We start from the raw sequence: 14318 nt of genomic DNA, 5'->3' as shown, positions 1-14318 counted from the left end.
CACCCCACCCACCCCCCCCAACCACACACACACCCCACCCACTCCTCCCCAACCACACACACACCCCACCCACCCCCCACACACACACCCCACCCACCCCCCCCACACACACCCCCACCCACCCCCCACACACACACCCCCACCCACCCCCCACACACACCCCACACCCCACACACACACCCCACACACCCCCCCCACACACACCCCATACCCCTCCCCCACACACACCCCATACCCCTCCCCCACACACACCCCATACCCCTCCCCCACACACACCCCATACCCCTCCCCCACACACACACCCCCCACCACACCCACACCCCACTTCCACACCACACCCCTCCGCCACACACACACAACCCCCCCACACACAACACACACAACCCCCCCACACACAACACACACATCCCACACTCCCACTACACACACACCCCCCACCCCCACACTCCCCACACACACCCCCCACCCCCACACTCCCCACACACACCCCCCACCCCCACACTCCCCACACACACACCCCCCACCCCCCCACTCCCCACCCCCCCCACCCCCCCACTCCCCACCCCCCCCACCCCCCCACTCCCCACACACACCACCCCCACCCCACACCCCACCCCCACCCTACCCCCACCCCACACCCCACCCCCACCCCACACACACGCCCCCCCCTCACTCACACACACACCCCACCCACCACACACCCCCACACATACACACACACAGACACACACCACCATCCCCCCCGCCACACCCCTCACTGTGAGATATATATAGAGAGAGAGAGAGACACTACAGAGAGAGACACTGACAGAGACATCTTCCCTTCACATAAAGGTAGGACTTCTATTTTTTTATTGATCTATTACTTTGGTCTTGGTGCTTTCAGTGCAGGGTTCCTTCTATTTTTTTATTAATTAATTGTTTATTACTTTTTGTGCTTTGTTTAGTGCTTAGTGCTTTAAATGTACTTTGCTTCTTTAATGTTGTTGTGAAGGTGTTTATGGAAAATCCTCTAACTTCCCTTCCCCCCCGCCCCCCGCTGTTGTGATGTTGATGTGTCCTTTGTGTTTAATGCTTCCCACCCGCCGTCTCTGGCTGTGCCTGCACTAAACTTAACTCTAGGTAAGGTTTTTCAGAACTTACAAAAGTGGGCACTTACTCCATCCTAAATTAGTTTGTAGTAAGTTTTCACTGCCGAAACTTGCAAAACAGGCCTGAGTGGCTGGACATACCCACTTTTGAAAAAAAAAGTACCTTACCTAAAGCCAACCTAAAGTGACTCACTAGAATTGGAGCAAACTAATATCCAAGAATTGCAATTTCTAACATACTCCAAACTAAACTAGTTGCTCCAAAAAACTATGAGCAACTCCACCCAAAACTTGGGCCCAGTATGTCTGAAAAGTAAAAGAAACTACTTAAAATCAAATCTTTCCCTTATTCTATGTTCACAGTGAGTAGTTGTCTTATGTATTACCTTTGATTCAGAGACCAAAGGAATGCCCTAAACATCGATAGATTGCCAAAAGAAACTTTTCTCTTCAGATAGATTCCCTTATGGAAAGAGTCAGCTACCAAGCAGCTTAATATCACATCCTCTGCATCACAAAGATAACAAAACTTAGTCTAAGTGTGATATTAAGAAATAATTTTATGGAGGTGGATTTGATTTCTTACCAGTTTGCAAATTTCCTATTCAGAGTAAAACTCAACAGGATAGGAGGAAGACTGTGAGTGGATTCAGAACATTCAACCTTTCATGCAACTGACCTGGACTCAAATTCAGTGCAAACTTCAACAAAGTTTTACACACCCAGCTGATTTTTGCTGTACTGAGACTGTAAATGGTGTTGAATTTTGCGCTGAAGGAGCACTCATGTCTGATGAGTAACCATTAAAATGTCCATTTTATCTAGTGTGTTCACTCATCTAATTCAGAACACATTCACCCGAGTCAGAAGTTGGTGGATTCAAGTCCCACTTCAGCACTAAATCTGAGCTGACACTCCAGTGCGGCACTGTCTGAGCAGTCATCAGATAGATGAGAAGTTCAACTGAGGCCTTGTCCACTTAATATAGTGGTTCAGGTGGACATTAAATATCCCTATTCGTAGAAAAGCAGGGAGTCCTCTTCAACACTCTTTCCTCAATCAATACCATAAAATTGGCCTTGAAATTTGATGACACTGCATCCATTTTACGGGTGTAAATGTCAGGTGGCCTGCATGCGCACATGGAGGCAGAGGGACATCGCCTGCCATATTGGCATCAAAATACACATGCAAAAGAAGTGGCCGAATGCGTGCTTGATGTTTCCTTTACCAAAATGGGCCAGCTGAGTTCACAAAAAACAGGTTTACATGTGGCTTAACCAGCTGTCCTTAAAGCATGCCAAAAAGGTACATTTAAAAAAAATACTTACTTGATTTTTTTTTAGCACATTACTCGTTTATTTATCTGTACAGTATTTTACAATTTCCTTTCTCAACACAATTTTTTACAAGATAGTAAATATGTCAGCTCCATCGATTTTAAAGGATAATAATGTTCCCCTTGGATCGAATATTTAAATTTCAATCAGCAGGAATTGCTAAAAGAACTTGTAACATAAAATTGAAAAATGTGGCCAAACGGCCAATGAGATCACTTCCACCGTACCAGCTCTCTCCCCAATCAGCAGTAACTACTTTCTGTCTGGAGGTTGTGGTATTGCTGTAACATTTGTCAATCCTTTTGAAACCTTTTCAACAATAGATAGTGTTTGTGCACAGTGAACAATTACAGCTGATCAGCAGAGATATCCTGTTTCCAGAGGAACTCTGGACTGTACTCGTTCACAGGTGTACACAACAAGTGTTCCCAGTCCAAACTCTCTCCAAGGCGATCCACTTTCAGTTGGTTAAGCAACCGTGGCATCACCTGAAATTCAAATTCATGCTTGGCCCCACAGGAGCAGTTGGGAATATCGTATCCGAGGGACCGTTCTCCCCAGACACCCACAATGTCCTCCTCTGCAGTAACACAGCACCTGATGGGGTGCCAGTGCTATCCTCCTCTTGAACTTAGTGAAGATTGTGGAGCTGGGAGAAGCAGGTGTGCTCTTCCTGACGGCTCATTAAAACCACAAGCCGCTCACAGCTATGGCTTGTTTCCACACCCCTCTTGATCACCACCCCCCTCCCTCTCTCGATCACCACCCTCCCTCTCTTGATCGCTGGTCCCACTCCAGCTTCCATTTTCTGCCTCCCCCTCGCGCTCCCGTTTTCTGATCTCCTCCCTCTCTCGATCTCTCACACCCCCCCCCGCTCCCTCTCCCGATCTCTCACCCCTCTCCCGATCTCTCACCCCTCTCCCGATCTCTCACCCCCCCTCCCTCTCCCAATCTCTGCACCCCCCCTTCCCTCTCCCAATCTCTGACCCCCACCCCCCCACCCGCCACTCCCGACCTCTGACCCCCACCCCCCTCCTGATCGCTGACTCTACTCCCTTTCCTGATCGCTGGCCCGACTTGAATTTGTTTAAAATAATATTTGCAAAATGTTTTAATGTTTGAGAGACATGAGAAGGTGCTATATAAATGCAAGTCTTTTCTTCAGTGCAAGTGAAGTTTTACAGTGTTAATTCCAGGACAAAATGACCCAGTTGGAGATGCTAGGTCTGTTTTCTTTGGAACAGAGGAGGCTGAGGGGAGATCTGATTGAGGTATATAAACTTATGAGAGGCCTGGATAGAGTAGATAAGAAGGACCTGTTTCCCTTGGCAGAGGGGTCAACAACCAGGGAACATAGATTTAAAGTAATTGGAGGAAGGTTTAGAGGAGATACGAGGGGAAATTTCTTTACCCAGGGGGGTAGTGGGAGTTTGGAACTCATTGCCTGAAAAGATGGTCGAGGCAGAAACCCTCACCACATTTTAAAAAATACGATGTGCACTTAAAGTGCCGTAACCTACAGGGCTACGGACCAAGAGCTGGAGAATGGGATTAGGCTGGATAACTCTTGGTCAGCCAGCGCAGACATAATGGGCCGAAATGGCTTCCTGTCGTGCTGTAAATTTCTATCATTCTATGATTCTATGAATTGTTTCTATATTAAATCTGGCACTGAGATCTGAACCGGAATGAAATTCTGCCTGAACAGATTAAACCTAAATGCAGAATACTCCAATCCTTATTTTAAATAAGAATTTAAATCAAACCTTCTATGTGAGAATCTGAATGATACACATTTTATAGATATAGATCAGTTTCTTTTATTTTTCAATGTTTGCTAACATTATTCTTTAATCACTGGCAACCTGGAAGCACAATCCTTGACTGGGCCACTAGATGGAGTGCTATCCTAAGCTGGGGCATTCCATCCTGGGTTGATACAATAGGCCCACCTTAGGAGACATCCATCCTGCCAGATAATCGCAAAGTGACCTTGACCACGTCCCATGTCCCTAACTGGCCCACCTTTTGGAATAAAACTCTGGCTGCAAAAGGGAAGGTGAAAGAGGGGCAGCAAAACACTGGTATAGAAGAATCAGCTCGGTGGAAAACTTGCTAACATTTTAATTCAAACACTGCTTTGCAACACCCAATACCTTGTACACACCTCTGTGTTGGTCACGGAAGGCTGATAAATGGACGAATAACCACTGAATCTTCTAAGTCACTGTACAATAAAGGAAAATTTAGCAGAAACTATTTGCAGCCATATTTTTTTTTTTAAAACAGGAAATTATCAGATTATTACTTAGCATTTGTGAAGGAGCGATGATGATTTCACCATGTACAAGATGCTATGATTTATTGGGCAATAGAGTCTCAACAGGCAATTTTCAGCCACTGCTGAGAATCCTGGTCTGCAATTTAACAAGGGTAGAATTCTGGCAACCGAGCCTTTCAAACAGGACACAATCTTCAAGATATCATTTAAATACAGTGTTTTTGAAATGCCAGTACAGTTTTCTCATTAATGATAGAGATGTAAAAATAGTAATTTGCAATCTTAGTTATAATTCAAACTATTCAGATAAATTAACAATTATTCAACACCTTTTATTTTTGCCCAATGCCTCTGGTAATCCTCAAACACCATAATCAATGCTGCTGAAAAATAAGATTATCTAAGGAATAAAAACCTATTTCAAAATGTCTACATAAAAGCAGAAGATGGAGCCACAGGGTGCTAACAGCTGATTACCAGAGCATCAGAATTGAGCTGACATCCCAGAACGCAGGGACACTGTGTCATGAACTTTTCTATTTGATGGAAAGCAGAATAACCTCATTAAAACATTCTGCAATTTAGACGACCGATACTGTTACACAGGAGTTCAATTTAAAACATGCAATGCATTATCCGAATGTACTGGAGGAAAACCACTGAAGTGCAGCATTTTACAGCATGATCTTGACACAACAGGAGAACAGAACTTGCAAACTGACATTGCCTCGATGAGATGTGATAAGGCATTATTTCAGTATAACTACTTATTTCTTTCCCAGAAGGATTAAAAGTTTCAGGTGAGGCTTAATTATATTTTGAGGTTCGTGTTCTGAAATTTACCAGAAATCTATTCTGCAGCTTTGGAAAAGTCAGTAAATAAAATCTATTTTGGCAGTGGAATCTGGTTCAGAAAAATGCCGATGATGAGCAGGTGTCTCTCTGCCTGAAACAGAAGGCAGAGATGTCTGCCAAGATCTGGAGACCAGTATGGGACTGTAAACCTGCATCTTAAGATGTCATTCCCCTAGAAACAGCAGCCATCAACCTGCCTCTGCAAGATTATTCATCTGCAGCACGAGACCCAAGGTCCTGCCGTATCTCCCTCGCTCCCTCATCAACTCATTTTTTTCCCATTCCTCTGCAATGAACTGGTAATCTTCCACCCAGAGGCTCTTCCACAGAGTGGAGCCACTGATCATTTGTATTATGCAAATTGGCTTGCCTTTCCCTTTCCATGTATGTTAGTGCAATGTAGCCCAATAATTAGTCTAATTCAATACTATTATGTTGCTATATAATCTGCCTTATCCGAAGGCAAACATGCCTTCCTTCTTTTTAATGAAAGATTAAGAAAAACAGGACAGAAAAATAAATTAAAAGTCCACTTTAACAAAAGAATTTGCTCAGAGGAATCCTGCTCGAAAGGTTTTTCAATTTCACAGATGACAAAGCAGATTTGTTATCAAATTGCATAAACAAAGTAAATCGTTACTGCAAAGCTAGACTTCTCGAGATTTCCAGTTGATAATACAGTAACAAACTGTCACATCTTCTTTATTATGGTATGAGCGTGAACAGTCATTTAATGCATATCCTTAAGGTCTGTGTAACTCAGAAGATCAGAGCCAAGTCATTTCAGGGCTTGTTGGAAAACAATACAGCTTTAAAGAGGAAGACATAAATTGAATAAAATACACAGCACAGAAACAGGCAATTCAGCCCAACTGGTCCATGCCGGCATTTATGCTCCACTCAAGCCACCTCCCATCCTTCATCATCTAAATCTATCAGCATAACCCTCTATTCTCTTCTCCCTCATAGGCTTATCTAGCTTCCTCTTAAATGCATCTATACTTCTCTAATACTTTGTATTTTGGTCATGGCATTAATACAGAACTGTTTACAGAATAGTTCAACGTTCATTTCAATCAGGGGAGATGATGCTTAATCTATAGCAATATGTCATACCTTGACATAGAAACATAGAAAATAGGTGCAGGAGTAGGCCATTCGGCCATTCGAGCCTGCACCGCCATTCAATATGATCATGGCTGATCATGCAATTTCAGTACCCCACTCCCACCTCCTCTCCATACCTCCTGATCCCCTTAGCCGTAAAGGCCACATTTAACTCCCTCTTGAATATATCTAACGAACTGGACTCGACAACTTTCTGTGGTAGAGAATTCCACAGGTTCACCACTCTCTGGGTGAAAAAGTTTCTCCACATCTCGGTCCTAAATGGCTTACCCCTTATCCTTAGACTGTGACCCCTAGTTCTGGACTTCCCCAACATCGGGAACATTCTTCCTGCATCTAACCTGTCCGTCCCGTCATAATTTTATATGTTTCTATGAGATCCCCTCTCATTCTTCTAAATTCCAGTGAGTATAAGCCGAATCGATCCAGTCTTTCTTCACATGTCAGTTCTGCCATCATGGGAATTTGTCTGGTGAACCTTCGCTGTACTCCCTCAATAGCAAACACGTCCTTCCTCAGATTAGGAGACCGCACAATACTCAAGGTGTGGTCTCACCAAGGCCTTGTACAACTGCAGTAAGACCGCCCTGCTCCTATACTCAAATCCTCTCGCTATGAAGGCCAGCATACCATTTGCTTTCTTTACTGCCTGCTGTACCTGCATGCCTACCTTCAGTGACTGATTTACCATGACACCTAGGTCTCGTTGCACCTCCCCTTTTACTAATCTGTTACCATTCAGATAATAATCTGCCTTCCTGTTTTTGCCACCAAAGTGGATAACCTCATATTTTTTATCCACATGATACTGCATCTGCCATGCATTTTCCCATTCAGCTAACCTGTCCCAGTCACCCTGCACCTCTTAGCATCCTCCTCACAGTTCACACTGCCACCCAGCTTAGTGTCATCTGCAAACTTGGAGATATTACATTCAATTCCTTCGTCCAAATCATTCATGTATATTGTAAATAGCTGGGGTCCCAGCATTGAATCTTGCGGCGCCCCACTAGTCACTGCCTGCCATTCTGAAAAGGACCCGTTTATTCCTACTCTTCGCTTCCTGTCTGCCAACCAGTTCTCTATCCACATCAATACATTACCCCCAATACCATGTGCCTTAATTTTGCACACTAATCTTTTGTGTGGGACCTTGTCAAAAGCCTTTTGAAAGTCCAAATACATCACATCCACTGGTTCTCTCTTATCCACTCGACTAGTTACATCCTCAAAAAACTCTACATTTGTCAAGCATGATTTCCCTTTCATAAATCTATGCTGACTTGGACCGATTCTGTCACTGCTTTCCAAATATGGTTGTATTATATTTTGATAAAATAAATGTAAGAAATCATAAAATCATAGAATGGTTACCGCACAAAAGGAAGCCAGTCGGCCAGTTGAGCCCATTCTGGCTCTCTGCAAGAGCACTTCAGCTCATCGCACTCCCCCGCCCTTTTCCCATAGCCCTACAATTTTATTTCATCTGGTACCTATCCAATTCCCTTTTGAAAACCACGATTGAATCTGCCTCCACCACCCATTCAGGCAGTGCATTCCAGATCATAACCACTCGTTGCGAAAAAAAAGTTTTTCCTCATGTCTGCTTTGGTTCTTCTGCCAATCTGTGTCCTTTGGTTCTCGACCTTCCGCCAATGGGAACAGTTTCTCTCGATCGACTCTGGCAAAACCACTCATGATTTTGAAAACGTCGATCAAATTTCCTCTCAACTGTCTCTGCTCTAAGGAGAACAATCCCAGCTTCTCCAGTCTATCCATGTAACTGAAATCTCTCATCCCTGGAATTATTATTGTCAATTTTTTGTGCACCCTCTCGAAGGACTTCACATCACAACAATATAAAAGGTTTCACCCACCTACTGAAACAGGTCTGTCTACCTCTTGACCTGATTAGTTTTATTGCTGCCCACTGCATTACTACAACCACCAGCTGAGCTGAAATTCTCCTCTAATTCTTATGGCCAACTCTCACTAACATTTCTGGCAAAAGTTAGATACAGTGGCACTGGTTTTTCAGCACAATTCACCCACAATCGGCGAAATCAGCACAAAAGATCACTTTTAAGCGCAAATTATGTTCAGCGTAAATACAGTTTCCATGATCTTACGTGCTAGTTTAAAAAAAACATCGCGCTTGCAGCTGGCTCCGCCCACAAATCTGGCCATGCCCCCAGAGTGAATTAATCACCAGTGCGAGTTTGTTAATTATACTCGTTTGTGGGCCTTCAAGGAGGCTCTTATAATTAAGGGTTCAAAAGCTTTTGAATATAATTTTTAAAAATTTACTCAGAAATTGACTACTGTATAGTTTTATAAAGTCATTTTCAGTTATTTAAAATCATGTTACTCACACCTATTAAAAATGCTCATTTTTTTTTAAGGATAAACCCATTTTCAGCTGTATTAATGAAGCTGCACCAGGTTACCACTCTTAAATACATCAAATATATTTTTTTAAAGCAAACAAAAATATATTTTTTAAACTTTGCGTTCTAAAACACTACCCGATTGCACTGGTTCACGGCAGATTTTATGTTCGACGATAGGCAAATGAGTGAGTGGAAACTTGAGAAAAAGAAACACTTGGCAAAACTAGTGCAATTTTGGGCACAATTTGCACGCAGATCGTTGATTCTGCCCAAAGCGGAAACTCCAGGCCATATTCAGCATTGCTGAACAATAGGAGTGAGGGGAGGGCTATCATTTGAGGCAGGCAAACACGATTTAATTCTCCAATCTGAATGAAGATAATAGACAGGGATACATTACAAAGAAAACAAAAGGAAACCCATTCCAGAAAACACGGTTATAAGAGAAGAATTAATATTTATATAGCACATTAATAGATCTTCTGGATGGCACACAATGCTATACAAACACTTGATTACTTTTGAAGTGCAGTGACTGCTGTTATATGGGCAAATGTAAGCCATTTTCCACACAGCAAAGTCTCACAAACAGTAAATGAGATGAATGAGCAGATAATCTGTTTTGGTGGTGTTGTCCGAGAGAAATTTCTGAGAACTCTTTGCTAGTCTTTGAATGTTATTGAGAGATTTCTCATGTGCACCTGAACAGACAGACTGGACCTCAGTTTAACTTCTCACCTGAAAGTCGGCACCTCCAACAATGCAGCACTCCCCTGGGACATCAGCACAGATTATATTCTGGAGTCCTGGAGTGGGGTTTGAACTACAATCATCTGCATCGATCCAAGATTGCTACCAACTAAGCAAAGCTGACTCAGAATTTTATGTGCAGTGAAAGTGCTGGTACAAAGGGAAGTAACACAGGAGCAGTGCACAATACATCTCCAGCAGAACCTTGGTGTACATTGGTCAGAAATTTCTGCCCTGCAAAAGTGTAATTGCTGACTTCCTCCCTCAACCCAGGAATTTCAGGGCCAGTGTCTATTAATGAAGGCTTCAATATGTCATTACAGGCTCGTGTTCCACAGTGCAGTTGCAACTAATCAATAGTGTGTCATCTTTAAAAAAAAACAGCAGTTTCAATAATGCTGCTTTAGACCCAGTAACTATAGCCTTTGGCTACATTCTAAACCTCATTACTCATTAGAGCACAGACAAGCAGAGACTACATTTCTGCGACAGCCAATCTATTTCAGGCTTTCACTGACAGAGTATGAGCATTTAAAAAAGAACCATTGCTGAAATCTGCTTCAGTTACATTAGTAGCTAAAACTGCAGGTTAACAATGTACAAATCCCACAGCAATCTCAATTCAAACACAGTGAATTATGTTGAAAGTTAATTTTTGTTTCCAAAAAATTAAAGATATGCAAGTTCACCTGACAGGATGATTCTCCCTGCTATCATAAATTGAAAAGAAGACCTCTAGTTCTTCCCCTAGATTAGCACACATCAGACTTTTCATCTGTAGAAAGAGGTGGTGGGTGCTCGTTGGTACTGGGGTATCTTTCTTTCGATGTCTGTGCTCCATCTGTAAGCAATTACAAAAATAACCCAAAGATTAGAAAACTACCAGTCACAACTGCAGCTGCACAACAAAATGACTGCAATAACAAGAGGCTTTTTCTTCCTCAGTGCATTGCAATTTATATAAGCGGTGCAACATGTTGCTGCTACCACAGATGGAAGGATGTAAATGTATGCCTGCAATTTCCCCACAAGGCAAAACTACTAGTCACTGTGGTCCTGAGGTGGAGGTGGACATTGAAAGCTATGGCCTGCTCAGAGAAAGAAAAATTAGCGACACGCCACTGGAATTTTCTCATTCCTGTCAACAACAGCACCGACTACTTGAATTTATATGGCATCTTTAGCAGTGCGAGCTTTTAACGTCCGTGTCGAGGGCAATGGGGCACCTGGGACCTGAGTGAACAGCAGGATTAATTGTGTATCTCCTTAACCAATGTGACTTAAATATTGAGAAAGAAACAGAGGAACGGCGGGGGGGCGGGGTAGTGAGTTAGAATCATATCAGGTACAGAAAGAGAAATAGAGCGAAAGAAAGTTTGAATTAAGAGAGAATGAAAAAAGAGAGAGAAAGGGAAAGTAAGAAAAAGTGTGATAATTAAAAAGTTGTCATTTTAAAAATCTCTAACAATTTACATGCAGAATTGTTCCCTTTCTGGGCCGGAGAGGTTGATTGGCATTGCATTAACAATTGATCACGTCATTAAAAAGATACTTATGCTGTTAAATTCCAGCCCCAACAGTTTGTGGTGAGTTTTTAGGGCAATTAATGTCCAAATACAGCAAATTCTTAAAAATAACAAGGAAATTGAGGGCAAGATACCGTTTGTGCGAAGCAAACAGTGGCGTGGAGTAAATCGACGAGCAGTTCTGGAGATTCGCAACTTAAGGCATATTTCCTCATCCCCTGAACTTGCTGGCCTATTTGCATATTAATAATGGTACGTGTCATTAACATGCTGTTACTTTTCCAACAACATCTGCCCCAATATAATGGCCTGGACTTTGCTGAAAAATTGCATCACCTACAACGTATGCCATGGTCTGAGCACAGAGGTTCCAGTAAACTATGGCGTGAGTAATTTTACGCCACTATTTAGCCACTCTATACCATCTTAGAACTTCTGCACCTCTTGGCCATTACCCCTCACTGCAAAGAGTGAGGAGGTAATTATAATAGTTCCGCCCCATTAAAATCAATGGCAATCTCAATTTTGTGGCAACTAAGCCAGACTTCGCCCTGGTGCCATTTAGACTGAAAAATAATGATGTTGGAGACCTGGCAGTGATGTAATTTGTGTGTTCTTTCAAGATGGTTACAGCAGAGGTGGTCCTTTCTGTTTCTGATGCCTCATTATCCACACGTTGTGCACACAAGATCAATTGGAAGAGATTCACAGCCTCGTCATCAAAAATGGAATCATGGTTACCACTTCATTTGGCATCATAACCATTTCCATTGTCAGAAGCATTAGTGGTAATGGAATATTTCCTGTTACTTTATTGCTTCAGTATTACCACCATAACAAAGAAATCGCACCATGAGGTTATCTCCTCCAGATGCACTACATTCTATTAATTCCCATATTGATATCCCGATGAGATTCAAAGTAAACATGGATTTGAATGGGACCACCAAATGCAGTCCTGACCTTTTCAATCCCATATGTACAGGCAAGTAATCAGACAACAATCATATTGTGTAGACCAACAGGAAGGCAATTATGGCCTCAATAAAATATAACAGTGTAATGAATGGTAGCACAATCAACAGTAACTTTCTCCATTCCATTTATTAAATGGGTAGTGAAATCTGCCTGTAACACTCTGTTGGTTCTTCAATACACATACAAACCCGGATGAAGAATCACGTTGAACCACCTCTACACACTTGGTTACAGGTCATCTTGAAAATGGGTTTTACAGTACAGAATTAAACAAACCTCAAAAATCTTTGTACTCATGTAGGCAACTAAACTGGCAAGGTAAATATTGCAATCTGCATCTTTATAACCATAATCTGTTGATATATTAACAGATCAGGGCTTATAGAAACTTTATGACATTCAGAATTATTTACAAGTTACATAATTGGTGGGATCAGTATATTGGCCATTGGCTACGCCACTTCAGATTGGGTGCAAACCTCGCTGTGGCGTGTCAGTTTCCCAGGTAATTATGCTGTAAATTAGCCACTGGAGGATTGACAAGGACAATGGTCTAACTTATGGAGTTTACATAGAAACATAGAAACATAGAAACATAGAAAATAGGTGCAGGAGCAGGCCATTCAGCCCTTCTAGCCTGCACCGCCATTCAATGAGTTCATGGCTGAACATGAAACTTCAGTACCCCATTCCTGCTTTCTCGCCATAACCCTTGATCCCCCGAGTAGTAAGGACTTCATCTAACTCCCTTTTGAATATATTTAGTGAATTGGCCTCAACTACTTTCTGTGGTAGAGAATTCCACAGGTTCACCACTCTCTGGGTGAAGAAGTTTCTCCTCATCTCGGTCCTAAATGGCTTACCCCTTATCCTCAGACTGTGACCCCTGGTTCTGGACTTCCCCAACATTGGGAACATTCTTTCTGCATCTAACCTGTCTAAACCCGTCAGAATTTTAAACGTTTCTATGAGGTCCCCTCTCATTCTTCTGAACTCCAGTGAATACAAGCCCAGTTGATCCAATCTTTCTTGATAGGTCAGTCCCGCCATCCCGGGAATCAATCTGGTGAACCTTCGCTGCACTCCCTCAATAGCAAGAATGTCCTTCCTCAATATCGCTGTTGCAGCCAACATAAATTTTCCTTGAATTTTAAAATGTCCCAAGGCACTTGAGAGGGAAATTTGGATGCAGAATGATAGTTGATGAAGGTGTAGGGAGAATGATTGAAGGAATAACTTTTGAGGAGGTTTTTAAATATGGTGCAAGAGGTAGTAAGGTGGAGAGTTTCAGGTAGAATTAGAGTGAGACAGGATGATGTATGATAGGAACAGACAGCTTCCCACAACTCTATCACCAGTGTCATGTAATTTTTCTTGCAACTGCAACATTGCATTTCCTGTCAGCAGACTCCGCATTCGTTCCAAACCAGAAGTCGCAGCCCAGCCACTTTCTGCCCTTGCAAAGACGTTGTACCCTATAGGACTCTCACAATCGGTGGTCCCGATACCCGTCGCACTTCATTTCTCTCAAAGCCACTCTGAGGATATCAACACACCATAGGTGAGCTGGGCTCAGATTTTCAATTATTTACTGACATTAAAGCAGGAAGGACACACCCAGACCAGCACAAGCTTCTGTACAATGACAGCAATACATGGTCTAATCCAACTACACTCCGCCCAATTGCAGTGAGTGTCCAGAGTCAGTTCACCAGTAGCCTGAAAGGTCCCTCCAGGATCACCTTCATTCCTATTTTTTTTCCTGATTTAGTATCCCTGTTCAGCTTTCCACATCATGGGCTTAAATAAGAGGGCGCAGCGGCAGTCGAGGGCCAAGCGGGAGATCGAGGAGGAGTGGCCCATAAAAGGGCGCGGCAGCAGTCGAGGGGCCAGCGGGAGATCGAGGAGGAGTGGCCCATAAAAGGGCGCGGCAGCAGTCGAGGGCCCAGCGGGAGATCGAGGAGGAGTGGCCCATAAAA

The 14318-nt window shown here is 43.0% G+C and overlaps 1 protein-coding gene across 1 annotated transcript in view; it reads right to left on the bottom strand.

The window, feature by feature from the left end:
• LOC139280730 (dedicator of cytokinesis protein 4-like) overlaps positions 1-14318 on the bottom strand; it is a 511619-nt gene that overhangs the window by 309554 nt on the left and 187747 nt on the right. The window contains exon 8 of the mRNA XM_070900388.1: positions 10525-10676. Within this exon, the coding sequence (XP_070756489.1) occupies positions 10525-10676 (152 nt within the window). The remainder of the gene's footprint in view (positions 1-10524; positions 10677-14318) is intronic.

Source organism: Pristiophorus japonicus, chromosome 15, assembly GCF_044704955.1.
Source record: "Pristiophorus japonicus isolate sPriJap1 chromosome 15, sPriJap1.hap1, whole genome shotgun sequence".
In the NCBI taxonomy this organism is placed as follows: domain Eukaryota; kingdom Metazoa; phylum Chordata; class Chondrichthyes; family Pristiophoridae; genus Pristiophorus; species Pristiophorus japonicus.
The sequence above is the reverse complement of the archived record's forward strand: the minus strand, read 5'-3'. Positions and strand labels throughout refer to the sequence as shown.